Source organism: Dromiciops gliroides, chromosome 5 (assembly GCF_019393635.1).
Source record: "Dromiciops gliroides isolate mDroGli1 chromosome 5, mDroGli1.pri, whole genome shotgun sequence".
Classification (NCBI taxonomy): domain Eukaryota; kingdom Metazoa; phylum Chordata; class Mammalia; order Microbiotheria; family Microbiotheriidae; genus Dromiciops; species Dromiciops gliroides.
Window position 1 is genome coordinate 203,087,147 of NC_057865.1, and position 20,236 is coordinate 203,107,382.

The window sequence follows — 20,236 nt, forward strand, 5'->3', positions numbered from 1 at the left end:
TCAAGATGGCAGACAAAGGCTCTCAAGAATTCTCTTTAAGACACCTTCATCACAGCATGAGTTCAACTCAGTCTTCTTAGGAAATGTCTCCTCAATCTTTCTCAAAGATAAGTCTACTTCATCAATCTATAACTTTCTTTGTACTTCACATAATCTCTCCAGCCATGACAGTTAATTGTCTCCAGTAACAGTTAAACTGTAACTCTTCTCAATAGTCTACTACCTTTCAAAATAGTCCCTGTAGGAAGAGTTTTTTACCCTGTTACATTTCTCCCTACAGGCAAAATATGTTTTCAGTTTCTGGAAAATCATTAGCAGAACATCAAATATACTTTAATATTATATATAATAAACATGCAAACCTCTACTTGATAAATTAAGTGTTCAAAATATAGGCTGTCCAAATGTCTTAGTGCAGTTTTAAACTTTAACTTCAGAAATATAAATGCTACAAATTTACAAAAACATCTAGTTATTTAAAATTTTAAAATATTGACATTCCTTATTAAAATTCAACATATCCACCATCTTGTGCTATACATCACTCTAGTCAGCTGCTGTTCGGTGACTGAAAGGATTGCATTTGTAATCCTAGCCTAATGATCATACTAAGAAAGAGGTTTTGATACATAGATGACAGTTTTGACATGACCCCACTAAAAAAAAGTCTAATGGAAATAGATCAGATGACAGAGGTAGCCAAGCAAGAGGGCATCCTTTGCTAAGCTACCAGTCTGAGAAAGTGTCATCCAGAAACTCTCACACACACAATGCATAATAACAAGGTGCTCCGTCTTATTAACATTAAAAATTTATTATTTTTAAAATCACAAAAATGAAATGAGTATAAAAGAAATAAAATAATTAAACTTTCAAAAGTTTTTTGGTAAGTTTGTAGCATTTATACTTCTTAAGTTATTAAAGTTTTTAAACGCACTAAGACTTTTGGGATATACAAAACAAAATACATATATACATTATAATATATGCAAGAAGAAAAATGCAACAATACTATGTTAATAAATATTTATAATAATACATGCATAATATTGCATCTATACATCAAAATCTCAATAAAACAGAATACATTAGCAATAATCCACTGTAAAGTAAAATATGCCATTTGTACAAACTGCATTACAATATTGATTATTCTACATCAGGGTTGGCAGACTACTGCTTACCCAGAATCACACAAGGCAGTAAGCTAGTGTTTAAAAATGTAAAAACCATTCTCAGCTTTCAGGTCAAGTTTGCCTACATCTCCTCTAGATCCCTAGGAAAAAGATATCTTGTAATATATTCTAATCGCTTTGTATGTGATTTTTCTCCCTAGCAAATCTGTAATAAGCATCTAAGTACAGGAACCACTGTCATTTACTTCCATATCCATGATGACCCTAGGACAGATAGATCAAGGATCCAAAATTATAAAGGCCCTGTTCTATCATAGGATTATAGATTAAGATCTAGAAAACATATCAGAGATTACCTAGTCCATGTCCCTTATTTACAGGCAAAGAAACTGAGGCTCAAGAAAGTTAAGTGACTTGCCCAAAGTCACACAGGTCATAAGCAGCAAATTTGGGATTTAAACACAAATCCTTCAATCCCCTCATTTTATAGGTAAAGGAGACTTGCCCAAGATCACACACGAAGTCAGTGGGATAACCAAGTCCCCTGACTTAAAAGTCAACTGTTTTTCTACTAGAACACACTACTTGAAAAGGTTCAGTTGGTGCAAATTAAAACTACTCTGAGGTACCACCTCACACCTATCCAATTGGCTAATATGACAAAAAAGGAGAATGACAAATGTTGGAGAAGATGTAGGAAAAATGGAACACTAATGCACTGTTTGTGGAGCTGTGAACTGATCCAACCATTCTAGAGAGCAATTTGGAACCATGCTCAAAAGGCTATAAAACTGTATATACCCTTTGACCCAGACATAGCACTACTAGGTCTATATCCCGAAGAGATCATAAGAAAGGGAAAAGGACCCACATGTAGAAAAATATTTATAGCTGCTCTTTTTGTGGTGGCAAAGAATTGGAAATTGGTTAGGATGCCCATCAATTGGGGAATGGCTAAACAAATTGTGGTACATGAATGTAATGGAATACTATCATGCTGTAAGAAATGATAAGTGGGGGCAGCTAGGTGGCGCAGTGGATAGAGCACTGGCCCTGGATTCAGGAGGACCTGAGTTCAAATCCGGCCTCAGACACTTAACACTTACTAGCTGTGTGACCCTGGGCAAGTCACTTAACCCCAATGGCCTCACCAAAAAAAAAAAGAAAGAAAAAGAAATGATAAGTGGATGGATTTTAGAAAAACCTGGAAAGACTTACACAAATTAATGCTGAGTAAAATGAGGAGAACCAAGAGAACATTGTACACAGTATCAACATTGTGTGATGATCAATTGTGATAGACTAAAAGACTAATGATGGAAAATGCTCTCCACATCTAGAAAAAAAAAATTATGGAGTCTGAATGCATATTGAAGCATACTATTTTCACTTTTGTTGTTGCTTTTTTGTTGTCGTTTATTCTTTCTTGTGTTTTTTTTCCTTTTGTTCTGACTCTTACAACATGACTAACGTGGAAATATGTTTAGCATGATTGTAATGTATAACCTATAATAGACTGCTTGCTGGCTTTGGGGGGGGGAGGAAAAGGAGGGTGGGAGAAAAATTTGGAACTTAAAAAATACCTTTACACGTAATTGGAAAAAAAATTTTTAATAACTTTTTTTTAAAAAAGGTTCAGTTAGGAATAGAAGGTTTGGAGGAAAAATCATGGGAAGGTAGTAAAGGAAAGATTTCCTGAACAGGAACAGTTCATAGTATTCCTGATCTCTCTCTCTCTCTCTTTTTTTTTTCCTAGTCACCAGGAAAAAAACTCCTAAACTTTATAATGTCTGAACACAACTGAGCTTGCAAAATAGTTGACTTTTAAACACTGATTTCAATGTTCCAGCATCACCTTAGCATAAAGGGAGCTACTGAGCACCTAGGTTTCCATACTTGGCTGTGGTAATTTTATTGGGTCACTAAGACTCTGAGAAAGTAAACTTCCATCTGGGGTAGTTTAAATGAAGAAATTAAAATCTGGAAAGCCAATGCCAATCCCTTAGAATGTTAGGCCTGAAAGGGAACATTAAAGATCACATACTTCAATCACCTCATTTTATAGAAAGGATAAGTAGGAGGCAGCTAGGTCGAGCAGTGGATAGAGCACTGGCCCTGGATTCAAGAGGACCTGAGTTCAAATCCGACCTCAGACACTTAACACTTACTAGCTGTGTGACCCTGGGCAAGTCACTTAACCCTAATTGCCTCACTAAAAAAAAAAAAAAAAAAGGTAAGTAAAGCCTAGAGAAAGGAAGTGACCTATCCAAAGCCACAAGGCTTGTACAAGTGGATCCAGAAGTACAACTTCATGATTCCTGTCTAGTCTATTTTTTCCACCCCACCTTGTTCTCTCTTCCAGTGTCCCATAAGCCTCATCCACACTAAGACAATTTCCCAACTCCCTTTATGTCATACTGGCCTATGGTCATTATGAGCTAAACCTTCATCCAAGCTCCATGTTTATTATGACCTACACCTCCACTTTCCCCAAAACTCCTATAAGGGAGAGAGAATTCTCAGAGAGCAGCAAGCTGTGATTGGCTGCAGGAAGAAGGAGGGCAGCGAAAGACTGCATTGTAGACTTCTTTTTTTTTTTTTTTTTTTTTTTAGTGAGGCAATTGGGGTTAAGTGACTTGCCCAGGGTCACACAGCTAGTAAGTGTTAAGTGTCTGAGGCCAGATTTGAACTCAGGTACTCCTGACTCCAGGGCCGGTGCTCTATCCACTGCGCCACCTAGCTGCCCCCATTGTAGACTTCTGTAAGAGGTGTTTTCATTTCTTACACTGTCCCTGACCAGCAGGCCTAGTGCCAGGAAACCAAAGTCTTTGTCAACAGAGCACTGGTTTTGTTTCTTGGATAGGAGAGACAGGGAAACAGAGAGAGACAGTCAGACAAAAAACACAGAAACAGAAAGACAGAAGAGAGCGCACACATGCCTGAGCAAAGAGTAAGGCCTCTGGAAATTCTGACTCTCCTCCAGGGGAAAGAGGGTGAAAAGAACAGACTTTTAGATTGTAGAAGCTCCAGCAAATGTTCTGGTTTAAACAAACAAAAATAAATAAGATTGAGAAACAGCCAAGGGGCAAAATGAAATTACACTATAATTAAATATAACTGCTTCCCAGATATTTGTGTGATGATAAATTTATGTGCCCTGATCGGTATGTTTTACCTAGCCAGTTTAAAAAACATCAAGGCACACTAAGCCGCATCTCAACTAGAGTTACAAAGGACACTAAATGAAAGACAAGCACTGAGGCATGAAGAAGATTGATAGAAGCCACACAGGGCTTTGCCTATTAGCAAAATAAATCCAAGTTGGGCTGGAATGAAAAGAAGAACTCTGGGGACTAGGGCATCGAAGGGAAAGCTACCAAGATCCCTGCTTCATTTCTATTGGCCAGCTCGAGGTAGATAGCAAGGTTAATGCAACGGATGTGGTTCATTTGGCCCCCAAAGATTTGCCACTTTATATATGGAAGTGTACTAGGCAATGCTCTAGGGTATTTATATGGGCATATGCCAGCATGCACTCAGAGGGGGTGCCCAACCAGGGTATCTGCTGAGGCACGGCCCGAGCATGTGGGGAGGCAGCACTGCCAGGGTATTTGCATAGGCACAAACCAGCATATGCATCAGAAAGGAGCACTGCTGGGGAGAGTGCAAGGCTTTACCTACATTAATCATTCTCTGGTAGTTTTGCTTTGCTTTACGAACCTGTGGCAAAGGCAGAAAGACCAATAGGGCCCCTGGCTGGGCTGTTTTTTCTCCTCCCAGCTGCTTCTGTCTCTCTCGGGCTCCTGGACACAAAACAGCTGAGCAGAAAAACAACTAGCCACCTGCTCCCTCCTCGCCCAGGATACCGCCCCAGTCCCCAAGTCCCACCCCTTCTTCAGCTCACCCTCTCCCTCTATTCCTCCCTCAAGCCAAATTTCCCGGGAGCAGCCGCAGCCACAGCAGCTGAAAGCTCTCTTCCTCCTGCAATGTTCCCTAGCTCTTCCATGCTCCTCCCCCAAGGGTCATTGAGGAATGTGCTTACAGAGCTCTCTGGTCTTAGTCCTCCTCACGAAGATTTGCCAACAAACAAAACATTTGTGCTTCCTTGCCCAAAGTGATCCCTGGGGTCCCCAGGAAAATGCCCTATCTGCGGCAGCAGAGTGTCCAGCAGCTTGACCCAAGGGGGTCCTTCTCCAGGCATGAGAAGGCTGGAAGGGGTTAATATATAACAGTGCAGGAGACCAGCCGCAGCCCAGCAGGGTTCCTAGCTACAGAGCCAGTGTCGGACTCAGTAAAAGGGGTGGGAAATAATCCCTGAAAGGAAAGAACACATCGAGTCCTGGAATGGAGGTCAGAGACCAGGAGGCTAGAGGCTAGTTTGAGCAGCGTCAGGACCTAAAGTGCATCTTGGCAGCCTGCTCAGGCCCTGCTCTCTCTCCCTCTCTCCCTTGCCCCCCCCCTCTCTCTCCCCCCCTCTCCCCCTCTCTTCCTCTCTCCCTCTCTCTCTCTCCCCCTCTGTCTTTGTCTCTCTTCTCTTTCTCTCTCTCCCTCTCTCCACACCCTCTCTCCACACCCTACTAATTAAGTCCCTTTTCAAAATATAGGTTGTCACAACAGACTAGGGGTTTGGGAGTCAGGAGCTCCCAGTTGTTACTATTTAATAGGTCCCTTATGCCAGTGGGTAGTAGTCCCCATAGATATAGTTAAAGCAAGGGTTCCCAAATTTTTTCAGGCCCTGTGCCTCTTGGCTTTTAGTAAATTTCCCCATATTGCCTATTCAGTATTAAAAAGAAATAAATCCCAGTGTTTACTATGTACATGTACATAAGAACTAATATAAAATGATTAATTTTAGTAGGATAAAATGATGATTTACCAAATATTCCCATACCCCCTGACAAGCTTCTAGTATATACAAAGTAGCCCGTTTGGTACCCGCTATTCTAAAATTCCTAGGACAGTGGTGTTCAAAGTTATTTGATTGTGTACCTGTATCAATAAAAAATAAAAACTTTTGAGTATGCACACCCAATATGTATATATTTATTTTAAAGTTATGTGTGTATTAATAATATACTAATGATTATGTACTTTAGAAAACTTATACAGAAAAGAAAATTTTAAAGGATGAGATAAAGCTGAAATAATATTTGATCCTAGTAGCATCAGGGAGACACGAATTTATTGAAGCAGTGGATGGTGATCATTCTGTAATTTAGGAAAACCATTTTGGTAACTGTATGGAAGAGGGATCGGAGAAGACAAAGACTTGATTCAGGAAAGTCAATTAGGAGATTACTGCATTAGTCCAGGTGATAGAGCTGATGGGGACCTGAACTACAGTGGTAGCTGTGTGAGTAGAGGAGACAGATGTGAGTGATGGGGAGGTAAAAGGGACAAAATGTGGCAAATGATTGGACATGTGGATTGAAGAGATTGAGGATAATGAAAAATTGGAGATGACACCAAGGTTGTGAACTTGGATACCTGGGAGGATGGTGGTACCTTCCACAGTAATTTAGAAATTTAGAAAAGGAATGGGTTTAGGAGAAAATATAATGTAATGAGACATGGCATCTGTGACAAATTATTCAAGCCTGCTCATCTTGTGACTTACCATGTCCCACCTAAAATGAAGAGAAGGAAGCAAGATTTTTTCTCATGAGACATTGTCCTAGCAAGGAAAAAACCTTCCCTCCAAGGAGAACCTACCAAAAGCCATTGGGGCAGCTAGGTGGCTCAGTGGATAGACCACAGGCCCTGAAGTTGGGAGGACCTAAGTTCAAATCTCACCTCAAACATTTACCAGCTTTGTGACCCTGGGCAAGTCACTTAACCCCAATTGCCTCAGATATCAGAGACCATCTCCAGTTGTTCTGATCTATATCTTGCCACGGGACCCAGATGGCTCTGGAGGAGAGAGTTAGGTTGGTGATTTTGCACAGCCCTCCCTCGTTTAAATCCAATTCACTACAAGCCATGACATCACCTTGATGTCCTCATGGTCCTCTTTGAGAACACAGGACAAACAACAACAACCACCAAAAGTCATAAAGTGATCTGATGGTCAAGGAGAAGGTAAGCTAGGGGAGTTTGAAATTTTCCCAGTGACACCTACTCTGCATGCCTTGATAACAATTAGGTTATAACAAAAAAAATGAATAGCATCATTAGCTTCCTCATAGCAGGTTCTGTGTATAATATAAAACCTAGTACTCTCAAAAATTTAAATTACTGGGCAGCTAGATGGCACAGTGGATAAAGCACCGACCCTGGATTCAGGAGGACCTGAGTTCAAATCTGGCCTCAGATGCTTGACACTTACTAGCTGTGTGACCCTGGGCAAGTCACTTAACCCTCACTGCCCCACCAAAAACAAAAAAAGAAAGAAAAATTTTAATTACTATTTGTATAAAAGTAGCAGCATACTATAACGCAAGAGTTGGCAAACGACAACCCATGAGCCAAATCTGGCCTGCCATCTGTTTTTATATGGACCACAAGCTGAGAATGTTTTGTCTTTCGGGGGGCAGCTAGGTGGTGCAGTGGATAAAGCACTGGCCCTGGATTGAGGAGTGCCTGAGTTCAAATCCAACCTCAGACACTTGACACTTACTAGCTGTGTGACCCTGGGCAAGTCACTTAACCCCCATTGCCCTGCAAAAAAAAAAAAAAGCTTGCAGGCCATGGGAAAAGAGGCAGCAGGCCAGATACGGCCTGTGTCAAAATCTAGACACTATAAAGGAACGGACACTGTACTTAGTGGTACCAGAATTTCTAGGATAGAGTTCTAATTCCCTCAACTGATTTAGTTCAGTTAACTGTAGGCCTTTTTTGAACATCTGTTTCCTAATGTGTAAAATGGGCCTAATGATACAGGTGTAATGATGTGTGCTGCCAGACCACCTAAGATGGCATCATCCATGCTGAAGTCCCTAGGGAGCTGCTTTAGGTGCCTGGAGGACTAGAACATGTATAGACTTTCCATTTTTTCCTATTGTGAGTTGGGAACAGCTTTTTCTCATTGGCCACACAGCCAGAACTGTTGGTGTCTTTTAAATGGCCTTAGACGATAAAGATCATGTGACCAATAACAAGGAATACTAGATATTTTTTCTGATCCTCACAACCTTTCAAAACCATCCAAAATAAGAATGATGCACTAGAACTAAAGCGATTACAGCTATCTAAACAGGCAGCTAGGTGGCACTGTGGCGAAAGCTTCAGGCCAGGATTCAAGAAAAGCAGAGTTCAAATCCAGACTCAGATACTTAGTAGCTGTGTGACCCTTGGCAAGTCACTTAACCCCATTTGCCACTCCAGTATCTTTGTCAAGAAAACCCCAAATGGGACCACAAAGAGTCAGACACTACTGAAATGACTGAACAACAGCAACAGACAGGCTAAGATTCCAAGAACCCAAACAAGGTAATGACTTGATGAATTAACAGTAGAGAGGCAACTTTATTCCCTAATGAGCTCACTCAGCACACCCATTCTCATCAGGTCCCACATTCTAGCAGGGATTCATGTGGGACCCACAGGTTTGTGCTCTGGGATTTGCTGGTACAGTCTCTACCAGCACCGAATCCCCACTTCTGCTCCTTACCCTTCCATTCTGTAACAAGCAATAGAACTCAACTCTGTGCCCACACACCCCCTACCTTTCAGAGGATACAGAGGTATAGGAAAGTGAAAAACCACTGTCCATGGGACTGCAATGAAGCAGTGTTTAGCCAGAGAAAACTAAAGAGCAGAGGGAACTTGAGCCAGGTGCCCATCATGTGTGGGACACTTCTCAAGGCCAGAAAGAAAGGGGACTAAAATCTAGTTAAGGCCAGTTCTGTCCCTCCAGAAGTCACTTGAGGCAGGAACTGAGGCCTGTGAAATGAATTTCCCAACATGGGAGAAGGTTCAGACAGCTTTGAGGTCTAAGCCTCAGGTATCCATTATCAAAGGGGAAGGAATCAAAAAGCATGTAATAAGGGAATATAAAGGTAAAAAAAAAATTGAAATTAACAAAAAATCTCCAGAGGAAGAAAATTCACTTTAAAACCTTCAGCACAACAGAAAAATCTACTTTGAAGATATTGATAATAGAAGGGAAGGTGGGCCTTTGGGACATATCAATGTGTCCAAATATCTCTGAATAAATATCACAAAACAAAGGAAATGAATCAATACCTGATGAGGCAGAAGACTCTATGGATTCCCAAGAAACCGTAGAAGCACAAGAAGATGTTGCCAAATGGTGCAAGAGGGAAATAAGAATCATGAAAGAGAAGTTCTGGACTACCAGCAGAAATAATTGGCATAACAGGAAAAACTTGAATCCATGAGGGTAAATATCTCTAAAAAAACAAAAGAGAGAGGGGCAGCCAGGTGGCACAGTGGATAGAGTACTGGCTCTGGAGTCAGGAGGACCTGAGTTCAAATCCAGCCTCAGACATTTGACACTTACTAGCTGTGTGACCCTGGGTAAGTCACTTAACGCTGATTGCCTCAACCCCCCAAAAAAGAAAAAAGAAACAAAAAGAGGATAACTAATTGGGAATATAAATACAAAAAAGTGATGGACAATCTGGAAGAAAGGTTCTCTGAAAAGCAGAGAAACATTGGGAGAAGAAAAGGCCTGAAAAGAAAATGGGTAGAGAGGGAGATAAAAGGGAAGAAGAAAATAAAAATAACTACTGTAGTTTCTCAGGAAGGATTATGAGAGAACAGGTAAGGTAGAAAGGGGATCATATTAAAAATAAAGATATCTTAAACTATCTCATTATGTCAATAGGTACTGAAAAAATTTTTGACAAAGTACAACACTCATTTTATGCTATAAAAATATTACAAAATATAGGCATAGAAGGACATTTCTAACATCAAAAAGAACATCTAACTAAAACAAAAAGCAATATATAGAATGGGACATGCTAGAAGGTTTCATAATAAATACAGGAGTAAAGGAAAGATGCCCACTTTCCCCAGTCCTAGAAATTTAATACAGTTCTAGAAATGCTAGCAATAGCCAAAAGATAAAAGAAAGAATTAAAAAAAAATTAAAATTAAAATAAAAAAAAATTAAAAGCAAGATAAAATTACCTCTATTTGCTGAAACTACTTGCTGATGAAATAAAGATTTACTTAGAATATCCTAGGGAAACAGAAAAGATAATAATTGAGATAATGACTTCAGCAAAATTCCAGTCTACAAAATAAACCCGCAAAAACCAACAATATTTCCATATAATAATAATAAAACAATAATGGTATTTGATAATAAAATCTGAGTTGATAATTTAAAGGGAAAAATCCCATTCAAAATAACTACAAATGCATAAAATATTTAGGGATCAATCTACCAAAGCACAAAATAAACTAGTGTAGAATCCATTACAAATTACTTTTTAAAAAAAGAACAACTTATGTAGCTGGAGAGATAGTCAGTGCTCAGAGCTGTGCTGTAATAATACAATAAAAATGACAGAACTAAAAAAGTTAATTTATATTTTGATGCTACACCAATCAAATTATCAAAGAGATACTTTACAGAACTTGATAAAATAATAACAAAATTCATTTGGAGAAACAAATGATTCAAAATATCAAAGGAAATAATTTAAATGTGGATTGTATTGTCTTTAATGTTACTATATATATATATATATATATATATATATATGCCTGTGATGACATTATTTCTTTTACCATATTGCTAAGCAAATGGTTATGTTTAAAATATAAAAGTGGCTGGTTTGTATAAAATAGAAATATCTATGGGGGCTCAAGAGTTAAAGTGGTGAGTAGGAAGAACATACTCTCCTACAATGGGGTTACTTCTAGAATCCTGAAAGAGTTTGGGAGTAATGGCTTAATGGTGGTCCTTTTCTGGAACCTAAGCCTATGAGTGTGAAAATAGGATAGATTAAGTGAGCCAATCCATAAAACAGGTAGGTATCTACATGTATGCATGAGAGGTGTGAGATACTACGAAGTGAAGTGGCCATCCACACACCTATTACACACATATAAATGGACAAAGAATGAATAAGCAAGGTGTGATAGGACCAATATCCACCAGAGTTCCTCCCCTCCCCCTCCCCCGGTAGGGATTAGTTTCCCCTAAAAAGTGACAAAGAAACTAAGTGGTGCTTGCCTCCCTTAACGAAGCTTCTTGGTTACCCACAGGTATAAAAATTCTACCTACATTAAATCAGTACCCATTCAACTTGATAGGAGTCTGAAAACCACCCTGCTTTGCTGACCAGACATGTTTCCATATGTAGATGTATATATCAGATACAGTTATATGCTTACAAAACTGAGGCCACAAAAGATGTAGAGGAATACCTTCAAAAAAATAAAGTACCTAAGCTACCAGAAGACCAGATAAAGATCTTAAAGAAAAGGAAATAGATCTAACAGTACAGGACCTAACAAAGAAAAAAATTCCTGAACCTGAAAGATTTACAGGAGCATCTTATCAAACCTTTAAAGAATGGTTAGGGAGACAGCTAGGTGGTGCAGTGGATAAGGCACCGGCCCTGCATTCAGGAGGACCTGAGTTCAAATCCAACCTTAGACACTTGACACTTACTAGCTGTGTGACCCTGGGCAAGTCACTTAACCCTCATTGCCCCACCAAAAACAAAAAAAGAAAGAAAAATTTTAATTACTATTTGTATAAAAGTAGCAGCATTGTATAACACAAGGGTTGGCAAACGACAACCAATGAGCCAAATCTGGCCTGCCACCTGTTTTTATATGGACCACAAGCTGAGAATGTTTTGGCTTTTTAAAAAATAGCTTGCAGTGGGGCAGCTAGGTGATGCAGTGAATAAAGCACCGGCCCTGCATTCAGGAGGACCTGAGTTCAAATCCAACCTCAGACACTTGATACTTACTAGCTGTGTGACCCTGGGCAAGTCACTTAACCCTCATTGCCCTGCCCAAAAAACAAAAAAGAATGGTTAGTACCCATATTCCACAAATTATTCTCAAAAATTGAGAAAGAACTCTACCAGAATCCTTTCATGAAACAAATATAACTCCTATACCAGGGAAAGATAAAACACAGAAAGAAAACTATAGACCAATATCATTAATGACATTGACTCAAAAATTTTAAACAAAATCCTATCAAACAGATTACAGCAATTTATCAAAAAAAATCATTCATTATGGTCAGGTGGGATTTATATACCAGGGATGCAACATTAAGGAAAAATAAGCATAATTAATTTTAAATTATATTTATTATATCTTATATATGTTATATATATTACACATTTTAATTAATATTAATTAATAATATTAAAACCCAAAGCATCCAAAACCATATGAGCATCTCAATAGAAGCAGAAAAAGCCTTTGACAGAGGATAGCACTCTTTAATGCTAAAAGCCCCATAAAGTAAAGGCATAGAAGAACATCTATCTAAAATCAAAATCAAGCATCATATACAATGGAGATACACTAGAACCTTTTCCAATAAATATAAGTGAAGCAAGGATACCACCCTTCCCACTCTTACTTTATATAGTTCTGGAAATGCTAGCAATAGCAATAAGACAAGAGAAAGGAAAAGGAATAAAGATAGGTAAGAAAGAGATAAAATTATCTCTGCTGAGGATATAACAGATTACTTGGAAAATCCCAAGGAATTGAGAAAGATACTGAGACAATAGCTTCAATAAAGTTTCAGCCTACTAAATAAATCCTCAAAAATTGACAGCATTTCTATATGATAATAACAAAACACAAGAAGCAATAATAGAAAGAGAATTCTCATTCAAAAAAATACAAAATACATAAAATATCTGGGGATCGATCTACCAAACCACACAAAAGATTTGTATAGTTTCAATTACAAAGTGTTCCTTAAAGAATAAAGATGACAATACTGCCGAATTTTATTTATATGTTTAATGCTATACCAATCAAATTAACAAAAGGATACTTTACAAGAGCTTGATAACAAAATTAATTTGGAAAAACAAAAGATCTACAATATCAAGGGAAATGATGAAAAGAATGATGAACAAGCAATAGCACTTCCAGTTCTCTAATTATATTAAAAAGCAACATTCATCAAAACCATCTAGTATTGCTTAAAGCATAGAAAGATTGGGGGCGGCTAGGTGGCACAGTGGATAAAGCACCGGCCCTGGATTCAGGAGTACCTGAGTTCAAATCCGGCCTCAGACACTTGACACATACTAGCTGTGTGACCCTGGGCAAGTCACTTAACCCCCACTGCCCCACAAAACAAACAAAAAGAATAGAAAGATTGATTAGTGGAACAAACTAGACAAGAGAGATTACAATTAAAGTCCACTAAACTCAAAAAAGGGAGAATGAAAGAATGAAACTCAATAACCCAGTGTTTGATAAAATGGAAAATATAAGTTACTTAGGAAAAGACACCATATTAAATAAAAACTGCTAGAAAAACTGAGAAGTAATCTGGTAGAAATTAGGCTAAGACCTTACAGCACACTCCACATACATTCTAAATGGATATATGACCTTGATATAAAAGATCATACTATTAAAAAATTAGAAGAGAAACAGATCATGTACCTCTCATGGCTATAGATTAGTGATGTGCTTGAAAGCACATATAGTATTTCACACCGATAGGCTCCCATCTCTTCATTTTTCTCATCTCTTCTCTGAGCTCAAGCATGATGGGCTTAATTATAATCATTATAATTAACAGTAGTGGGGAGTGACTGTTATACTTCTGAATCTGTTCTGTTTACTGTTCTGAATAACATGAATAAGAAAGAACTTGTTTCTGAGGTAGAAATGAAGGAAAATACCAGAGTAAAACAGTATATACAAAAATAGTTATAGCAGCTCTTTCATGGTATCCAAAAACTGGAAACTAACAAAGCACCTCCTATCAAGAATGATTAAATAAACTGTGGTATAAGAATGGAGTGGTATATTGTTGTGTTATGACAAATGATGAAACAGACAATTTCAAAGGGAAGATCTCTATGAACTGATATGGGGGGATTGAGTATAACTAGGAAAACAATTTATATGATGATAATAACATCAGAGAAAAACAACTTTGAAAAACTTTTGAACTCTGATCCACTTAATGATATAACAACAATTCAAAAGAATGAAGATGAAAACATGCCACTTATCTCCTGATATAGTGGTGCAGGTCCTGATACAGAAATACAGAAAGTGGCACACATTTTCCAACATGGCCAGTGTTGGAATGTGTTTTGCTAGACTACAATGTTCAATGAGGGGGCAGCTAGGTGGCATAGCCGGCTCTGGATTCAGGAGGACCTGAGTTCAAATATGACCTGAGACTCTTGACACTTTCTAGCTGTGTAACACTGGGCAAGTCACTTATCCCTCATTGCCCTGCAAAAAGAAAAAAGAAAAGAAAAGATGTAACTAAATTTGTTCAATGAGAGTATAAAGGAAAAGACAGATTAATTCTCTAAATGCTTAGTAAATGAAATTTTTTAATGTCTTAGGATGATGCTTATTCAATCACATTGCTTTCACTAAAAAAATAAGCTATTTGAGGGCAGGCATTGATTTTTCTTTGTATCTTCAAGCACTTCGTAAATGCTTATTGATTTATTAATAATATTTCAGTGAGCAGGTTTTGGTCCTAAATAAATAAAATTTTAGGCTTACAGGTGGTGCAGTGGATAAAACACTGGGCCTGGGTTCAGAAAGATCTAAGCTCAAATGTGGCCACATTTACTAGCTATGTGACCCTGAGCAAGCCACTTAAACTGTTTGCCTCAGTTCCTCAACTGTAAAATGGGGATGGTAATAGTAGTTACTTTTTGCAAAAAAAAAAAGTAAAATAAAAAAAAATAGTAGTTACTTCCCAGGCTCTTCTTAAAGCTCAAATGAGATGATAATTACAAAGTGCTTAGTACAATGCCTGGCATATAGTAAGCTCTGTATAAATATTAGTTATGGTTATTATTATTATTTTTTTGCGGGGCAATGGGGATTAAGTGACTTGCCCAGGTCACACAGCTAGTAAGTGTCAAGTGTCTGAGGTTGGATTTGAACTCAAATCCTCTTGAATCCAGGGCAGGTGCTTTATTCACTGAGCCACCTAGCTGCCCCTTGTTGTTGTTATTATTATTATTAAAATGTTATGTACTTCACTTCATGCTTTTATAATTTCTTTGATCCACTGAAGTATTCAAATATGTTTGCTTGTAGGTTTGCATATGGATTCAATCAATCAACAAACATTTATTAACCACCTTCTGTAGGTCAAGCATTATACTGGGCACTGGGGATACAAAGACAAAAATATATTTAAATTAGTCCCATCCTATGAGCTTACTCAAAAAATCCCACGTAATAATACCCCTGGTCTACAGTCTACTGGTCAGGACTGCACTAAACAGCAGATAACTGTAAATCAATAAGAATTTTGATGCCTTTATAGGATTCCCCCCAGGAAAAGGGAGAATTATGGTCAATAGCCTTCCCTCTACATCAGAACTAAATTTTCTGATCTTTACATCACCCATGGTATTTAACGACTACAGCCTACATTTTGGCCCTTGATAATTTTCAATTGAGCACTTTGTTATTTTTGCCCAGATCTTTCATGAGTATAGGGAATTCCTTGGTTTGGAAACTCCCTTCACCAGTCCATCAGTAGCTTAATGTCTTAAAGGGTGAGCAAGCATGCCCAAGGTCACAAAAACTGATGTGTCAGAAAAAGAACTTCAATCCAGGTCCTTCTGACTCCAAGGCCACATCTCTGTCCGTTCATCCGAGCTGCCTCTCAACACTGCTTTACACTACACTCAAACTGTTTTATGCATGTAATTCTTGCTCTCCCAACCCACCTGCAAACTTCCTAAGAGTGGAAGTGAGTCATATGCTTCTTGTACATCTCTCATTACAGCATACCTAGCACTTTTTCCAGTGACAAAGCTTGCTCCACAAGTGTCTGGTAAACTAAACTGGAAGTTTTACTACTGTTGCTAAATGGGGGGGAAAAAACAACCCTATTGTGCAAAACCGTATCTGAATTTGCTGTTAAAAACTATCCCTTTCAAGTCATCCTGGTCAATTATTTCTCTCTAACCATAAAAATTAACTAGAGAGAATGACTATTTTATTCATTCAATATTTATGTTGCTGAATGAATGTTTACCTATCAAACAAAATGTTTCCCCCTCATTCACAATGACCCTGTAATGGGGGAGGGGAGGGTTGCAAGGTAGGATGGAGAATCTTTTCACTTTATGGGGGAAAACCAATGTAATGGAAGGTGGGCTTGCAGCAGGCAAATCCCTAAATAGACCCAAGTCTCCTCAAAGTTGAATTTGCTCTCCCGCAATGGACAGCGGATTCTCTTGGCTCTCACAAGGCAAATAAATAACTATGGAGAAACTAAGGGTACTCACGGTTCAAGCTGTGCTCAGCTCTTTGTGCTGACCACGGAGTTTAGACTCTAACCCTTTTTCTCTCTTTCTTTCTTCCTCTTTCTCCCTCCCTCTGTGAAAGGACTCCCTAGTCGAGAGTCTCAGGTTTCAGATTCTGTGTCCCCGGGAATTGTGAGTTCTTTTTTTTTTAAACTCAGATTACACTTTCCAAGGAACTTCCAGCCCCACCCATCTGGTGCCGGAGTGAGAAGGCTAAGTGAGACCGGGGGCTTCTGGGCCAGTCCACTTAGCAGCTGTTTGCCAGAGGGCCCAACAGAGTTCAGAGTTTATTGCCAGATCTCCCCTTCCTCTTGGTACAGTCCTTCCAAGTCCAGGGGGCTGGTTGCTGGCTGCAGGGACCAGGAATTCTGAGTGTGACAACAGAACAAAAATGCAACCAGTGCTAGAAAAGGCCTGGCTACGTTTCCAGAGAAGTCTTTTAAATGTGGCTTCTGGGCCACCGACTCTCGAACTTTGCATTCTGAGCTTTCCTACCCAACCCAGACAGAACAACAGAGGAAGGAAAGGGGGGTGGGGGTGGGGGGTTACAGAAGGTTGGTTTTTGTTTTTTTGTTTTTAATTTTAATAGGATTCCCTTCTCAAAAGAGAATGGAGGGGCAGCTAGGTGGTGTAGTGAATAGAGCACGGGCCCTGGAGTCAGGAGTACCTGAGTTCAAATCTGGTCTCAGACACTTAACACTTACTAGTTGTGTGACCCTGGGCAAGTCACTTAACCCCAATTGCCTCACTTTAAAAAAAAAAAAAGAGAGAGGGGCAGCTAGGTGGTGCAGTGGATAGAGCACTGGCCCTGGAGTCAGGAGTACCTGAGTTCAAATCTGGTCTCAGACACTTAACACTTACTAGTTGTGTGACCCTGGGCAAGTCACTTAACCCCAATTGCCTCACTAAAAAAAGAGAGAGAGAGAATGGAGAGATGGAGAATGGGAAATTATTTGAAATACAGAAAAAGGAGATAAAACTCATGAGCGCTCTCTGTTTTACTTCTACTAGCCAAGGAGCTAAGACAATAAGCATAAAACAAGAACAGGGCCTAGTTGAAAAAGTGGAAAAAAATCCAAAAAAGTTTAATTACAGAGTTAGGTAAGAGCTGAGAAGTATCATCATTACCAAGAAACATCGAATACCTGTTGTATGCAAGGTGTGTGCAGGATCCAGCTCTGCTTCATAGCGTCATCCAAGAGAAATTGCTTTTCTGGAATATAGAGTAGTAATGTTTGCACAGGGTATTCCAAAAATAGTGAGGCAATGTGGTAAAGTGCTTAAGAGTACTGAATTTGGAGTCAGGATCTAAGTTCTAATCCTTTCTTGGCCACTATTACTAGCCATGTGACATTGGACAAGTAATTCCATCTCTCCAGGCCTCAGTTTCCTCATCTGTAAAATAATATGGTTGGAACTAGATCAATTCTAAGGTCTCTTCCTGCTCTAAATCCTATGACGAAGACTATGGGGAAGGAGGGACATAACATTCCATCTACTCCTTCCACCATCCTCTTGCCGGAGCCTGAGGAAAGGGGGAGAAAATTCCCTTTGCCCTTTCCAGTTTCCCAGCTGCATACTATTGTCCAACTCCCTGAGATGTCTCTGCCCAGAGGAATATTGATAACCTAACTGAATTCATTGTTCAATCATTAACAAGCTCCTACCCTCCCTATCCCAGTGACTCTGAAAGACTGGCTGTCACCATTTGCACCTCACTCCCTTATTCCCACCCTGTTCACTCCACCTCCACACCCCCAGCCTCTTACTGTAAAGCTAGCCATTGGGCACTACCACTGTGCTTTTAGGAATGTCTGCTCCATAGGTAGCCAACATGGTTTCGTAACAAAATTTTTCCTTTCATGTTCTACAAGCTTCTTGCACTCACTGACACCTGGCTCCCACCAGATGGATGACAGCATCCCTGGCAACCTTTTCCAGCACTGGCTGCATTTTCATTCTGTTGTTCCTTCTCCACTACCCACTCACTGATGAAACTGAAATATTCCCTATTCTCCACTGCAACTCCCCTACCTCTAACCCTATCTCCATTACTGAGTAATCTTTCTTCTTTGAAGATTCACTCTTGGTGGCAAAGAATTGGAAATTAAGAGATGTCCATCAGTTGAGGAATAGTCAAACAAGTTGTGGTATATGATTGTGATGGAATATTATTGTGCTATAAAAAATGATGGGGGCAGCTAGATGGCACAGTGAATAAAGCACCAGCCCTGGATTCAGGAGGACCTGAGTTCAAATCTGGCCCAAGACACTTGACACTTACTAGCTGTGAGACCCTGGGCAAGTTGCTTAACCCTCATTGCCCTGCCCACCCCCCAAACGAAGGGGATGATTTTCTGGAAAAACCTGGGAAGCTTTATATGAACAGATGCAAAGTGAAGTGAGCAGAACCAAAAAAACACTGTACACAGAAATGTCAATATTGTAATTATGTTCAGCTGTGAAAGACATAACTTGTCTGACCAAGACTCTGATCCAATTCTAGAGATCCAATAGACAGTTGGGAAGGTGAGACCAGAGGTCTCAAGATAATTTCAAAGGAAAAACACCATCCACCTCCAGAGAGAGAACTGATGAGGATAGATTGAAGCATACTTTTTTCACTTTATTTTCCTTAAGGGTTTTTTTGTGTTTCCTTTTGTAACATGGCTAATATGGAAATGTTTTGCATGACTTCATAATTGATATTGTATTGCTTGCCTTCTCAAGGGATGGGGAGGGGCAGAAGGGAGAGAGATCATTTGGAACACAAATTTTTAATTAATATTAAAAATATTTAGTATAATTGAAAAATATTTAAAGAATAAATAAAAATATTTTTAAAAGATGGAAAGAGATTTACTCAGTCCACATTTACCATCCAACTAAGATTAAGGTAGCTATTATCTACTGACCTTCAGCCCAGTCTCCTTTCCTCAACAAGTTCAGTGCCTGACTCATAGACTTTCTCTCTTCCCCAAATAGTCTTTCTCTCTTCCCCATCTCCTGACCTCATACAAGGGGACTTCACCACCCCATCTCAGCTACACACAGAGATGATTTATATTGATCTTGCCATACCTCACCACTGCCATGTTTCACTTCCATGTATATTTTTTATTTATTTATTTTTTTTTTTTAGTGAGGCAATTGGGGTTAAGTGACTTGCCCAGGGTCACACAGCTAGTAAGTGTGTGTTAAGTGTCTGAGGTCGGATTTGAACTCAGGTACTCCTGACTCCAGGGCTGGTGCTCTATCCACTGCACCACCTAGCTGCCCCGACATCTTAAACTCAATATGTCCAAAACTGAACTCACTATCTTTCTCCCCCAAGTCCTCTCATCTTCCTAACTGTCTAATTGCTGTTGAGTACATCACCATCCTCCCAGTTACCCAGGCTTGCATCCTAGATGTCATCAACTTCTCACTCCCCCCATATCCAATCATTGCCAAGACCTGTTAATTTCTACCTTCAAAACATCTTTTGTATAAGCCTCCTTCTTTCCTCTGACGCTGCCACCACCCTGATGCACGCCCCCATTAATTCATGCCTGGATAATTTCAATAGCCTGCTAATTGGTCTTCTTTACTCAAATCTCTCCCTACTCCAAAGCACCTTCTATAAGGTGTCAAATTGATCTTCCTAAAGCACAGGTCTGACCATGT

The 20,236-nt window shown here is 39.3% G+C and overlaps 1 protein-coding gene across 5 annotated transcripts in view; it reads right to left on the minus strand.

Moving 5' to 3' along the window:
• Positions 1 to 16,738, minus strand: part of ADA2 (adenosine deaminase 2) — an 84,654-nt gene extending 67,916 nt beyond the window's left edge. The window contains exons 1-2 of one of the 5 annotated variants that reach the window (XM_043967795.1): positions 16,553 to 16,738; positions 10,233 to 10,284 (exon numbers count right to left, since the gene is read on the minus strand). Coding sequence is in view for 1 of the 5 variants with exons in the window: in XM_043967792.1 (XP_043823727.1) it covers positions 13,713 to 13,719 (7 nt within the window). In the remaining 4 variants the exon portion in view is untranslated. Of the gene's footprint in view, positions 1 to 4,856; positions 4,979 to 5,178; positions 5,305 to 10,232; positions 10,285 to 13,712; positions 13,804 to 16,552 lie in introns of those variants that run through there. The other 4 variants (XM_043967793.1, XM_043967792.1, XM_043967796.1 and 1 more) reach the window with 4 other exon arrangements.
• Between the last annotated feature and the right edge of the window lie 3,498 nt (positions 16,739 to 20,236).